We start from the raw sequence: 14,643 nt of genomic DNA, 5'->3' as shown, positions 1-14,643 counted from the left end.
CCCTACCCCCAGGGCTGGGGACCCCTTTAACCCCTTGTTTTTCACAAATAGGACCACCGAGGGGCGGGATGTCCCCATCCCACATCCCGGAGAGGGGACAGCCGGGCGCACCCAGCACCAGCACGGGAAGATGCGGGATGGGACAACTCCTCTCCACTCCCTCCGTTATTCCGCATGTCAACAGCTGGTTACTTATTTATTTTTATGAGCTTTTTACAGCCTGGCCCCATTGTAAAAGCATGATTAATAGATGTAGCTTTGTTCTTTAATAACTCCTCCTGAAGGATGCCAAGAAGTGCACGAGGGAAAAATTCAGAGCAGCCGGAGCTGCAGAAGGAGACGCTTTTCGGCTGATCCGGATTCGGGGGCGCCCGCATCGCCTACAGCCCCGGAACGAGCTGCAAAAACGGTCGGAGGGGAAACTGAGGCACGGCGTGGGGATGCAAAGCTCCTTCATAGCTCAGGGCGAAGCTGCTCACCTTGGGGCCGGGGATTTAAAGCCAATTGCGGCAGTCGGGGCCGTACAGACGAGGGTAATAGCTTCTTCCCCCACGTTTCTATTAAGAATGAATTTACGGCCGCGCAGGCTTTATTTCACGCTCTCCGATAAATCCAAGCGACGGCGGCGGTAAGCGCTGTATTAACCTTTCGTGCCCACGGATGGAAAAACCTCCGTAACACGGGGGTGATGGGAAAGAGGGGGGCAATTCCTCCGCTCCCGGTTGCTCGGGGTAAGGGGTGATAAAAGCCGCTGCTGACATAGGGAGAAGGGCAGGCGATGCCCTCTGCACACCCAGAGGGGTTTTCCTGTTCTTATTTAGCAGGAAAACCTGCTGGGGTTTGGGTTTGGGGTTTTTTTTTTCTTTGGTTTGGTTTGGTTTGTTTTTTTTTTTTCTTTTAGGGTAAAATTCAAGAGGATGGGAAATGATTATTAACACAAATATGGAGAAACCATTCAAACTAGTAAAACCGGCTCTGTTACACCGGTAACGAAGTTATTCACGACGTTATTAATTGCACCGCCAACCTAGTTATTAATGGTGAATTAATGGCCTTTGCTCTTGCAGCTCGTCGGAGTTATCGGGGAGGGCGGTGGGGGATGGAGCTGGACTGGGAAAACACCTTGTCTCTGTCTTAACACTATATATTAACAAATTAACGAGCCGTTTCCCCCACAGCAGCCCTGTCCTCCATCCCCAACCCCTCCCTGGACCCCAAAACCCGTTCAGGAACACCCGAAACAGCAACAAGAGAGTCACCGGAGCCGGCAAAGGGCTCGCGTTTCCTCCAAGAAGCAATAAAGAAACCAGCAGCAAATAAAACGAGGACACGGACCGGCCAGCGACCCAGGATGGCGGGTACCTCTGCCATGCACCCCGCTGATTTTTGGCCGGCGAGGATGCTCGGCGGCGGCTCCGGCCGGAGTCAGGGTTTGATGGGGTTTAAAGCAGAATTTCAGCTTCCCGGTCGAATCCTCCGGCTCTGACCCTCCCCACGGCTCCTCTTGGAGCTGACCTGAATTAGGAGAGGCTCTGCTGGGGTTTAGTGTTTTGAAGAAAGTCCTCCGAGCTCACCCAATCCCTCCGGCTCGTGAAATCCAGCCGCAAAGTTCCCCCCCTGCCAAGAATAAGCCGTCTCGCTACATCTCACTTCGGCGAGGGCCGAAAATAGCCCCCGACTGCCTGGAGACTTCACTTCGGAGCTCGCTGACATGAAAAGCAGCCATCAAAGTGGATAACGGGATATTTTCCAGCCTAAGGAAGAGCTCCGGCGGGGGATGGGGAGCCCAAACTGCGCCCGTGGGTCCCTGTGCTCATCCCGACCGCCCCTGGGAAGCCAAAACCAGACCTGTCCCTGTATGTAGACGCAGATTTTTTTTTTTTTTTTTTTTTTTTTTTTTCTCAAATCTATCGCCATCCGCCCTCGGCGGACTGCAGCAACCTCTCCCCTCCCCTTCCCCGCGGAGATGGGTTTTATTTCACATAGCCCTGGCTCAGACCAGGCTACAAGCACCACCACCACCCCATCAGTTGGTAAAAGCATCCCTGGATTTTTAACTGCCCCCCCCCACCCCCTCCTCTTCTCCTGCACCGCTCGGGGCTGTTCGCTCGCTGCGGCTGGAAGACAAATGCTTTGTTTTCCAAGGAGAGAGGCTATGCCTCCTGCCTCTGCTAATGTACAGCATCTTGTCTTATTTGTTCCCCGCCGTTCCACAGCTGAATTACTGCGAGCGATGTACCGGCGCTTTGCACGACGACGCTTCTTTATAGCTGCAAGAGGAGCGCTCCTTCAGCCCCCCCTTTCCAGCTTCCAGAAGTTCAATCCGTCTTGTGCCCTGCCAGGGGGGCCGCCAAGGCTCTCCCCTCCTCATCCTCATCCCTCCGGCCGGGATGCTCCGCTCTCTGGGGAGAAAAGGAGCGTCCCCCTGAAAGCTCCGGTCCCCACGGGCTGGTTGCAGCTTGGTTTCGCTCGGCGGTGCATCGAGCCGGGGGGGGGAATGTTGCATCCTCCCCAGCTCGGCTTATCTCCTGCCGCGGAGCCAGATAACACGCTGGCGGCGGTTATCTCCTTGCAAGGAAAGGCTGCACGGGGAGGAGGCGAGGAGCCGCGCTGCTCACAGCGCCCCGAAGCTGCGCCCATCCCCAGGGCAAACCCCATCCCTCTCTCTCCCTGGGGAGTTATCGCAGCATCCTGCGGCATCCTGCATCCCTTCGCCTCCTCTACCCCCAGCCCCGGGCGTCCCCGTCGGAGGAGGCAGGAGGGTTCAGAGGTACCCCCCAAGCCACACGTGAGGGCACTGAGTGACTCGGCGCTGGGTTACGGAGTCACCCCGATGCAATTTGGCACTAAAGCCTCAATTGGAGCATCTCCCCTCAACCGGAGCATCTCCCCTGCTCACACTCCTCTCCGGGCTCTGCCAGCCGAGCCCTCCTGGCAGCCACGGGATGGAGATGCATAAGCTGAGCCCGGCCAGACATGGGCCTGGAATGGGTACTCGTGGCCATAGCACGCTAATTAATCCTCGTTTGCGCCTGGCACTGGCCAGCCTGTAATTTCACAGCTTGCCGGAGGCCTCCGTACCGCCGGATGGCTGCCAGTCGCTCCCTGGCCAGGGCAGCTTCCCCACGCTCATGGATGGAATGGTGGGCTCCAACCTTCTCCAGGGCTGATAACCCAAGGATGGAGCAGTGTTGGCCGGACACCTGAAGAAAACCTTCTGCTCTGCCAGGAGAGGGATGGGGAGCTGGGATAGGTACCCAGCAGCGGGCAGGAGACTTCAGCCCACCCTCAGCAAGAGAGCAAGGGGGGATGAGGGAGAAACCGGTGTCAACGGGAAGCTCAGAGCATCAAGGGAAGGTGGTGAGGATGAGGCAGGTCCAAGGCAAGGTGGGAATAAGTGTGGTCAATGGGCATGGCTGGAGAGCAGCATCCCTACAGCACGGCTCAAGTAGGGACCGATAACCCCAGGCTGAGCTTAAATGGGCTCCTGGAACCAAGGGCAGGGTGCAGGTGGGGGTCCCAGTGGGGCTGCCCAGGCCATTTAATGTCCCCAAGGCCATGGGAGGCCAGACTCGGGGTGAAGGTCTCTGCCTGACTCGCTGAGCTGAGCTCCATCACAACTCCAGCTCAGCAAAACCCACTTCTCCAGTGGCCACCACTCCTGGAGCTCAACCCACCAGTGCCTGGAGAGGTTTGCTACACCAATGGGAAACGTATACTTATTTATTACGTTATCTCGTCTTATAAAATGCATTTTGCTGGGTGATGGCTGGGTGCTCTCCCACCACTGGGTGGCAGTGGGCACACACGCACACATGTACACGCACACACGTACATGCATGCACACGCACACACGTGCCCCACGCAGGGGCTGTCTCCGTCCTCGCCAGCCCTTCGGAGACCTGTGCCAGGCACTGGTGGTGGCCCCGCGTCACATCGCCTCCGTGGGTGAGTGCTGTCATCACCCCACGCTTCGTCCCTGGTGGGGAACATGGGGACCGGGCAGCTTCAGCCTGGCCGCATCCTGCTCTCGGGAGGAGAGCATCCCCCCACAGCAGCCAAAAAGAGCAAATTTGAGACCAAAAGGGCTTCTTACCTCCATACTCTGGAGGCACCAGCAATCTGGGTCTTGCCTTGACCCTGCGACAAGGGGTGCTTGGCTGGAGAACCCCCCATTTGCAAGGCAGCACCCCCCCAGAAGAGCCCCAGGCTCCCCCAGAGCCATCGGGTCCAGCGGAGCCTGCCGAAACGCAGCCGCGCCAGAGGAGCCCTGGAGGTACTTGTAAGACAAGGGATGACATGCTTGATGGGACTTCTTAATTAGATCTCGCTAAACCAAAATGTACCGGGGCTCCCCTGGCAGAACAACGTCAGACAAAACATTAATCACGCTCCAAATAAATAATTAAAACTTTGGGGCTCTTAGAAGAGGGAAAAAAAAAAAAAAAAAAAACAGGAAAAAAAATCAAAGGCATCTGCGCCAGCCCATAATAAGGAGCACTGCCGCTGGTGGGTCCGGCAATGCCCTGGCCTTGGGGGATAATGGGGGGGAGCGGATCTGTGTTCCCAAGGCCACCTGAGCCAGGTGGGACCTAACGTGTTCATTGGAATCTGTGCCCAAAGTCCCAGGAGGTGTCAGGATGAGGTTTGAGACCTCATAAGCTCATATCTGGAGCTATGATACATCCCCATCTCGGCTTTACGTTAAAACGTGTCTTTTCACAACTGGCATCTGTGGACTCAAACGATGGATTAAAAAAAAAAAAACTTATTTCCCCCCTGGTTGGCTCATGCAGTGCTCTGGGACGTCATCCACGGTCACCTTCGGGATGCTGAGTGGTACCCAGATCTTGGGATCCAGCAGATGTCTGATGCGGCGTGGGAAAATTTTTTCGCCCAGCACTTCGGAAACGCTTTGGGGAGAAAACAACAAAAAGGGCTTGAAAAAGGAAGCTCTGCCTCCCCATCCCCTCTTCGCCGGAGCAGAGATGATTACTCAGTGTAAGCAACGCAGAGCTTAAATTATGCATGGAGCCATTTGCATCAAAGAACATGATTGAGGCAGAGCCGGTCCTGTCCCTCCCGGCTCCCCGGCCAAGCAGGCGGGATGGTGGGAAGGCTCCTTGGGACCACGCATCCCCCATCCCAACACCAGCCGCAGCCAAAGCCTCCGAGCTGACAGCCGGTGATGAATTTAATGCAAAGACCATATTTATTTTTTTTTTTAGCTTGTGTTTTTTCTCCCTGTAAGGCTGCGATGCTGCGGGACGTTTTCGGCCAAGGATGGAGCAACCCCGTAGTGCTCGGACGCGGCCACCAAGAGGTGATGCTGCTCACCCAGAAGCTGATGAAGTCTTGCTGGTGGGCAGCATCCCCGACCTTCATCTTCCTCCTCCTCCCAGCCCTTCCCCGGCGCATCACCTGGGTACAAAGCTCACGAGGAACGAAGGACTCCGCCAAACCCCTCTTCATTACATTAATATTTACCGGTAATGAAGCTAGCTAGCACTTCCAGCTCCAATCAAATTAGGAAAGCTATAATGAACAAGAAGTGGTGCATTAATTCATTAGCAGGGAATTACGCTAAATTATCTCAGCAAATACAGCAAAACTTTAATTTACTGGCGGTGTTTTCAAATGGCTTTTGCTCCTTTGTCTCCATTTACAGCACAGCGATTTTTTTTTTTTTTTTTTTGGCAGCAAAAGCACAAGAAGTGAATTAACTCCATCTCCTTGGGGAAATGCTTTTGTCTCTCGGATGGGAATAAATACCTGTAAGAGATACCAGAAATTTCCCTTTTCAGCTCCTTCTCCTGGTCTACGCAGAGAAAATGGATATTATTTACAATAAACAACTTAAGTGCTCAGGAAACACCTCTGCAAAGGTCACTGCCGGTAAAAGCTCCACCAGCGGCATCGCAAGGCTCGGAACAACGTTCCCGCTTTGCTGATCATCACAGAAAGGAGAAAAGGAGAAGGAAAAAAAAAAATAAAATATAAAAAATACGTGTAGCGATTTCCTTGAACACGTGCAGGCAGCGCGTTAATAAGATACGTCTTGGGGGAAATTAGCCCTGATCCTCAGCTGCCGGTTTGTACGGGCTGAATTCACAAAGTTGGGCATCAAAATGTAACGGGGGTCTTTAACGTCCGCAGACCTGTGTGGATGCAGAGGGCTGAGAAAGGACACTACTTGTGTCACGTCCTCACAGCCCGACAACGGCTCAAGAGATAAACCCCCGGGCCCTTCTCATCCAAGCCCATCGCATCTGGGGTGGTTTCTCCTGGCGAGAGCCAACCCCACGTAGTATCAGCGATGGAAAAGCCCCACTCGCGGGTCCCCTCTCCCCACACCTCTTCGCTTTAAAAAAAAAAAAACAAACCAGAAGATAACTTTTAAAAACACCGGGGGGGTATTTTTCCCAAGGGGGGAAGGGGTAACAAAAGGAGTATTTATTTATTTTTAATAGATTTCCAGTGTGCTCACAGGACTCCAGGAGCTGCTGATGTGGGGACACCTCTGCGGTGGGAGACCACGGCCAAAGGCCCTGAGCTTGGGGGGGGAGCTCCTATTTAAGCAACCGGGTCCGCAGCAACACGCAGGCAGAATTTAAGGCAAGAAGGGTCTTGGCTTCTGGGGGGAAAGGAAAGAAAAAGAAAAAAAAAAGGCAATAAATAAGGCTGGGAAGTCCTCGGGCTGCACAGACGTACCTCCCTGCGGCTGCGGGACTCCAGGAACCGGGTTTTACTTGTGATTAATCGCCAAGCAGGCAGCTCTGGGATAACAGGGGAGGCTCCTTCCTTTCCAAACTGGAAAATAACCCCAGTTATTTATTTAATTTTTTTTTAAGCCATCTACCTGACAGGCCGGGAGTCCTTTGCAGAATGGTCCCTCCCGCTGGACGGCAGCGCCGTGAAGGCGACAGGCCCATGGGCTGAACTGAAGCACCTCAAGCCTCGCCACGTCAAACATCCCACTTGAAAAATAAGCTGCAGCCCCCGGAGTCGGAGGAGGAGGGTGAGCTGCGGTCGGAGAGAAGGCTGCCTGGCAACACAAACTCTTCGGGTACTGCAACAAGACATTATGGAATGGCCAAAATGAATATTTCCTCCCTTCCCCCTCAATTTTCCCTTTCCCTGGTTGCTGCTGCAACTCCAAGGAGGTCATCTCCAAGGAGATCTTCTCTCCAAAGAGGTCATCTCCAGCCTGCCCTCAGATGCCACAGCGGTGCGAAGAGCTGGTTGTCCAAGCGCCCGCGTCCAGGTTGGTCCAGGGCTGCTGCCGTCTCTCCAAGCTCAACCCCATGGAGATGTGGCCAGGCCACCCCCCAGGGCGCAGGCAACGGGACCTCCCAGTCCACCCAGACTCCCTTCCACAGGACAGCGTGACTCTGCAATTGAACATGCCAAGCGGCTGAAACTCCCGCAAGAAACCCTTGATTGTCCTCCTGCACAGTAAATGATTTTCCTTTTAATTAATACCTTGAAGGCCACTTTACAGCCTATCACCAGCATCTCCATACAACCGGGCACTTACGGCAAGCTGGAGACACAAGTGAATAACTGCACTGCATCCTCGTTCGCGTTATTAATTCCCCCCCAAATTGATAGTTCTGCCAGCATCTTACAGCTTTCTAATTAAGTTTTTACCCCGACGCTCTCGATGTGTGAGGGACATGATGGCTAACAAAGGCCAGCAGCACCAGTTGTGGGACTGGGCTTGATGGGGCTCACAGCTGGGAAAGAGCAGGTGAGTCGGGCAGCGCATCCCACGTGCTCTCTCTTCACCCATCGGGGTCGTGTTAAACCGGACGGGAAAAACAGCCCGGCAACATCACCCGTTCCATCTCCAGCAGGAGGTCTCGCTGCCTTTGGGGTATGGGAGAGTAGCACCTGGCACTGCCCAACTCTTGAGAGCATCCAGGGGCAAATTCCCTTCGTTGGATGAACACTCCATCATCCTCCCCAGCTCCTTATTCAACCTAAGGCTTCGGGACACTTTGCTCAGGGCTGGATTTCTGGGAGCAGTTTCTCCACCTTGGCCCTCCTATCAGATTTTTTTTTTTTTTCCTTCTCCTGGTAAATAAGGGGAGGGGAAAAAACCCAACCCCATTGGTTTGGGATTAATAATTCATTAGAGAACGAGTAGCTGTGTTAAATTGTAATACTAAGATCCGCAGGTGTGCTGGCTGCCCCAGGGGAAGCCACCAGTGTTATAAGCCCCTCCTGAGCCAGGAAGGGGGACTTGGGAGGAGGAGAAGACAACCTGGAGCCCAACAGGTCTTTCCTCCTGAAGGTGGACCTCAAAAGAGGATCTGAGCACAGGCTCAGGAATTAGCGCTAATAGGATCAGATCCAAGCGCTTGGAGCCCAAATCCCAGCCAGATTTCCTCCCCAGGCTGCTAAAGACCTTTGAGGTGAGAAGGCCTGTGCTGATGGTTACCTCTGTGGAGCCTGCACCAGTGGAGGTCACAAGTCCACAGCTTGAATTAAGAATAACCACGAAGCTTGGCTTGTTTATTAAGCTCCTTATGGGTCTGGGAAGGGAGGTGGTGCCGGCAGCACATGTCCAGCATGGGACTGGGCTTCCACAGCCGGAAGAGTTTGCAGGAGAACCGTGACACCCAGAGGAGCATGGTCCCAGTCAAACCCCTGTGGCATAGGACAACAGTGACAAGAGCAGCAAGTGGCAGATTTCTTTGGAGGGTGGGAAGAGAGTGGCTTCATACATAATAGATGGTTGGGAGGACCACATATGTGGGACAGCCCGTAAAGGACAACCTCCAGCTCTGTGCCCTTGGAAGGAGCACCAACAGCCTTTTGGAAGTCCACCATCACAGCCTGGACACACACTCAGCCCAGAATTACAGCGCACATCACCCTGTCAAGGTAAAAATGAAGGAAAAAAAAAAAAAAAAGGGGGGGGGGGTGTGATTTTCTGTAGCTCCTTCAGGAAGTAGCTCGTGCATAAGACATGAAGGCCGACAACCTGATCTGGGAAGACTTCAGCCAAAAAATAAACAGCTTACACAGCTGCCTCATTTCTCCACCTGATTATTTCAGCTCAGCCACTTAATTAATTGAAAACAGAAGCAGGAAACGTTTGCCCTAAGCATGTCATCCCCAGGGCTTCCAAAGCGAGGGTGCCTGGGGAGGGGGGTTCCTGCCCCGCAGCCCACCGAAGCCCACAGAGCACAAGGGCCAAGGTGATTCCTCAGGGTGATGGAAGGCTCATTTCTAGAGCTTAGCTACACTCGACCTTTGTTGGAATAGGTTGTAAGGGGAAATCAGCATCCTAACGGCTAGGGGATGGCAGCCCAAGAGCTTCAGGGCAGAAGTGCTGCTTCCAGCCTTCAGCCGCCAACTTTAGGTGATGCCTTTAACAGCAGCAGTTCTTAGAAGGCGCTAGAAAAAAAAAAAAAAAAAAAAGGACCAGACACGCGAGAAGTGGGGCTGCTGGCATTGCTCCGAGTCAACCTTGCCCCTTTTTACTCTTTACCCAGGGTCAAAAGCAGTTTCCTCAGCTCAGAAAAGGCTGTTGCAAGCAAACTTGACCATAGGAAGTTCCACCCAAATATGAGAAGGAACTTCTTTCCTTCTCTCCTGTGCGGGTGGCAGAGCACTGGCACAGGCTGCCCAGAGAGGTGGGGGAGTCTCCAACTCTGGAGACATTCAAAACTCACCTGGATACCATCCTGTACAACCTGCTGTAGGTGACCCTGCTCTGGCGGGGGGGGTTGGACTAGATGATCTCCAGTGATCCCTTCCAACCCCGACCATTCTGTGATCAGGTCTTTGACTTCTCTCAGGACACAGAACGTGAGGCATAAGATAATTCAGACCAGAAGGATGGACGGAAGTCAACAGGCTTGGGGATTCTAATTGCAAAGCACAAGAGGGTCACCAGCACCAACCCAGGCATGGTCACACTTCAAGGAACATGACCCCATCGCTGTGCTCCTGGTGGAGCACAGCGTCCCACACCATATGAAATAAATCAATTTGTTCACCTGATGCAACATAGAAAATCTTTACACCAGGTGGTCCCTCAAAGCACAAGGTCCTCCAGCCATGGGATAAGAAAGTCCTGTGGCCTCCAAGTTGGCCTGGAGGTGACCACCACTCCCAGGGCGTCCTCTGGGGCGTGCGGCTGCAAGTGGCACGCGGCCCAGGGTAAGCAAGCTAGTATTGAGAAATATCTGTGTTACTCAAACTCTTGAAAAGTGCAGCTGGTGGTAAACTGAGCACATCAGGAACTGAGACGCCAAGACTTCATACCCAGCTTGAATCCCACCAGGCAGAAGACAACTCATGCCTTCAGCAGCATAAGCCAAGAGGTCAGAAGCAGCCTGTGCTGTGCAGGAGGGGAAGCCAGAGCAAGGAGAAGGATTTAAACACAGCTTTAAGGCCCATCTTGTGCATATTGACTCCATTTAAGTGTCATGAGGGCTCCTGTGTCCCATGGCACAGCTTCTCCAGCACACCAGGGACAGAGCCCCCAAGGCTGCTGCAAGGAGAGGCGATGACAATCTAGGTCATATCTCCTGACCTACTGAGTAAAGGTTTCCCCCACCCTTTATATTTCAAAAATAGATCTGTTTAGAGTGGATAGACCGGTAGGTTTCCTTATCTGTGCCCTCTCAATTAGAAGTCACCAGTTCCACCCCCCCATCCAGCCATCGCTCCCTACGCTCCGTACAACTGAGGCCAGCACAACTAGAAGTAACACCCATCTTCATCCCTCGTCCACATCCAACACCAAGTTTTTCCCAGTTGTCCCAGCAGCAGAAGCCATACTCAGCCCCAGCACCCACAGAAATCCCAGAGTTAGAGCTGCTGTTGTGTCCTTCAAGAGGTAGTGCCTTCTCACCCAGGCTGCAACAACTCGCACCAACAAGCCCAAGACAGAGCTGCTGTTGTCACATCCTCCAGTACCACCCCTGCTAAGGAGGAGCAGACAGGAAGAGTCAGGAATCCATTTAGCATCTGTTAGCACCATCAATTCTTCTCTCATTTGCCTGAAAATAGGAACAACACCTTGTTTGCAGCCAACATTTCAGAGTCCTTGCCATCAGGCACAGCACTGCATGCCAAGTATACAGGGAGCTTCAGCAGCAGCGCTGGACACGTGGAAAGTCCACTGCAGAGAGACACTTTCCATCTCCAAGCGCTGTGGTTTGGGAGATGCTTTCAGGTAGCAACAGCTCTGCATGTTTTCGGTCCCACCACCTGTTCTTTGGTGGCTTCCTAAGAGCTTGTGGCCACCCCAGGAGGTGGCTTACCTGGAGGACGGTGCAGGAGCACAGCCCCAACTCTCACCCGAGCAGACCAGAGCAGAGGCTGACTGCTGTCCCTCCTCTCCACTGAGGACACAAGCGGAGGACAGAAACATTTATCTTTATTAGGGTTGAGGATTTACAGTGACACTCCAGGAGGACAGCTATTTTTTCCGCATGCAAGAAACAGTCCGAGAGCGGTTAAGCTCAGCACAGTGGCTGCTGTGAGCATGGCAGCTTGGGCCAGCAAAGGAAGTCCCTCAGCAGCACCTGGAAGAGAGAAGAGCCACTTACTACACATTTAATGGCTTTCCACCATTTATCAGCGGATGAACTTGCAGGAAGCTCTGGGAAGAAGTCCCTCAGACTGTCTTTTGGTGATTATACTTGAAAGGCTCTGTCCAGGCGTGAAATCATGGGGAATTCATTACTAGAGTAACCTGAAGTCACCTTCAGTTGAGACCTGAAGGCACAGTCAAACAAAGCACCACATACCATGCGGGGTCTTCCCTGCTGGTGCGAGACCTCCCGAGGAACTCCATAATCCTTGAGCTGGATCAAGGATTAACAGTGGTCCAACCGAGACTTCGGCCTCCGTTGCCTTTGAGGACCCACCTAAGAGGAGACAGACACGAAGGAGTTCACAGGGGAGGTAATTCCTGCTTAGTCGGGATTTCAGGGCTTACGGAAAGGCAGACCCCGCAAGAGCGGCTTTCTAGTAGTTTTAAGTACAAGGATACAGTTACTTGCTCAAGGACATCGGAGAAGAGCGGGGTTTGTCCTCAAGAGGAGTTGCATTTGCTAAAGGCCTTCCAGCACCTTGGCCATCCCAACCTGGAGGGTCACCCTTTCTCAGGGGTACGATTTTGGACACACAGAGCCCTACCTTGCTTGGAAGAGATGTCTCTCTTCAAACGCCTCCCCGGCCACCTGGCTGGAGGGTTAACTCTCCGGGAGTATCCTCCATATGATGGACAGTTGCCAGTCTCGCAGCAGCTGCAGATGTCTCCAGTACCCTCCACCGGAACCCAACTGAAACAGAATTACCCGTAAGCTCATTCTTCTCCGGGCTGGTCCCCTCCCTACATGCCCCAGCTACTCACAGGCTGCTGGCTTTGTTGAAGGAACAGGCCTTGTTCAATGGATTTGGGGCTTGGTCAGCTGGGGAGACCTTCAGGTGGCAGGTGATATAGATCTGGAAGGGAAATTAAACCAACATCCAAGGTTAATTAAATTTGTTCATGCAGAACAGCACAGCTTCTGAACACGCTGGGGGAAGAGGGGCAGGCACCGCATCTCACCAAGTTTCTGTCATCTCCTGCAAACCTGAACACATCAACCATGAACTGCAGTGTTTCCTGCCTCGGCCTTGGAGAGATGAAGGCTGAAGTGGTGTCATCTGATCTCCCATCCACCAAGCACCTGGAGGAGGGTCAGAAGTCAGGGACATCCCAGCCAGCTACAGCAGACCCACCAGGAGAGCACCGCAATCCTTACCCGCTGAGGTTGATGAAGGCATATCGGGGAGAAGAGTTCCTGTCTGGACTCAGAGTAGCAACACAATCATCCACAAAGAGCCTGAGAGGCACGTGGTCCCCAGAAGCAACGTCAGCCTGGAGGTGCAGGCTTTCCCCCAGCTGGAAGCCACTGGAGAGTCTCTCAGTGCTCCAGTCATCTGGAAGGTAGATCCAAGGCTACAGGTCACTTTGGAGAAAAGCACACTGCCCTCATTGCAAGATTTGATTTTAGCCCAGATTTTAGCTCTGTTTGGGCACTCAGCATGTGGCCAAGAGCTGGCAGGAGCAGGGACCTGAGGGAAACGGGGCTGCCAGGTCTGCACCCACCGTTCATGAGGCGCAGGGAGAACATCAGCCTCTCCTCTGCCGAGAGGGTGGAGCGGAAGGGAGCCCACGTGGGCCGGACAGCATTGCTGCTCACATTGCTCCTCCTAAATGGAAGAGATGAGTGTTAACAAAGATGCCACCATCACCTCAGGTCTGTAGGAGCAGAGACACAGCCCCCATTCTCTCACCTGGGATAGTGACACTCAATAGGAACCACTGCCGGGTTGGTCCTTACGATGACCAGGTTGCCAGAAGGAGTAGGTTTGTAGGACAAACTTGTTTTGTAGATCAAGGAGTCCGGGGTCAACTGGAAGAAAGATTTGGGAGAGCTGATAAGTCAGTAAAACAAACTAGTCAACCAGAAGCTCAGCCCCATCAGATACCCAGCACTGACTCTGCTAGGACACAAGGGTCCATCAGCTGTAAAGGCTGTCTTCCACATTCCTGATCCAGCACATACAGGGTGCCATCAGGCTTTGTACTGGCACCCCAACGAGGTGCCAGCCCTTGTAGGAGGTCAGTCTCAAGGACTTTGGCACTCCAGCAAGTACCTACATCGGGTGGGCAGGGGCTGTAGGACAGTAGGTCTGCAATCTTTCTACCCCGGGTCAACTGGGGCACACCAGCTCCACCCCTTCTCCTCTCCTGCCAGGGAGGTCAGGAAGTCCCCAGCAAGCCCCTTTCCCTACTTCCCCAGTGACCATCACTGCAGTTTGAAGCTATGCCGTTCTCCCCTAGACAAATGCAACTGGGTGCATGAATTTAAGTCCTAAAGCCACCACAAGCCTTGCTTGCGGTTGAGTGTGCACCTCATCTAGACCTTGAGGGTAGGACCCATACTCCAAAAACTAGCTCTGCTATGGTCACACCACCCCTCACTGGAGGACTGCTGCAACCAGACGAGCCCCTCCTCACCCCAAATCCTGACATCACCTTTACCAGGTCATCTCTAGGACCAAGACCTTCACCAAGATGAATTAGGCAGTGTGACAGCTCATTGCTCTTCAGCGATTCCCATTGACCCACCCAGTGCTGGTCAAAGCCCAGAGAAGGTCCATTCCCTACACGGTGTTACCAGGCGTGGAGCAGCCCTTCACCCCAGCATCCCACCTCACCTGCAGGGTGCTGCCACACTCGTGCAGCCCAGCCACGAAGGTCACCACGGTCTCAGCAGCGCTCTGGGCCACAGGCAAGCAGGCAGCCGGGCCCAGGGTCAGGTCCGCAGCCTTGACCAGGTGTCCTGTGCCAAAGAGGTCCCTGTGCACCATGACCACCACCTGCGCCTCCTGGCACTGAACAGCCACGGGGTGCAGTGGGGCAGCAGCCTGGAGCTGGGAGACATCCACCCACGCCCAGGGAGAGGGCTGGGAGAAGGACGGCACGTGGGGCCGGCTCCAAGAGGAGTCCCCTCGGACCCTCAAGACCCCTGAATCCCTTTGAGGGAAACTCCAGGGGCTGTAAGACACTGCTTCAGCCAGCACCCAGAAGAACAGGCCAACACCCAGGCTGCCTCCAGGCCCCAT

The 14,643-nt window shown here is 53.8% G+C and overlaps 1 protein-coding gene across 1 annotated transcript; it reads right to left on the bottom strand.

The window, feature by feature from the left end:
- Positions 1–11,728: 11,728 nt before the first annotated feature.
- LOC309676392 (zona pellucida sperm-binding protein 3-like) lies at positions 11,729–14,643 on the bottom strand (the record flags this gene model as incomplete). Its single annotated transcript, XM_082488930.1, has 8 exons — positions 11,729–11,739; positions 12,163–12,308; positions 12,380–12,471; positions 12,578–12,698; positions 12,774–12,951; positions 13,121–13,224; positions 13,309–13,427; positions 14,236–14,643. The coding sequence occupies 8 exons, from the start codon at positions 14,641–14,643 to the stop codon at positions 11,729–11,731; spliced, it is 1,179 nt and encodes a 392-aa protein (XP_082345056.1).

Source organism: Vanellus vanellus (assembly GCF_965231255.1).
Source record: "Vanellus vanellus genome assembly, chromosome: 11".
Taxonomy (NCBI): Eukaryota; Metazoa; Chordata; class Aves; order Charadriiformes; family Charadriidae; genus Vanellus; species Vanellus vanellus.
The sequence above is the reverse complement of the archived record's forward strand: the minus strand, read 5'-3'. Positions and strand labels throughout refer to the sequence as shown.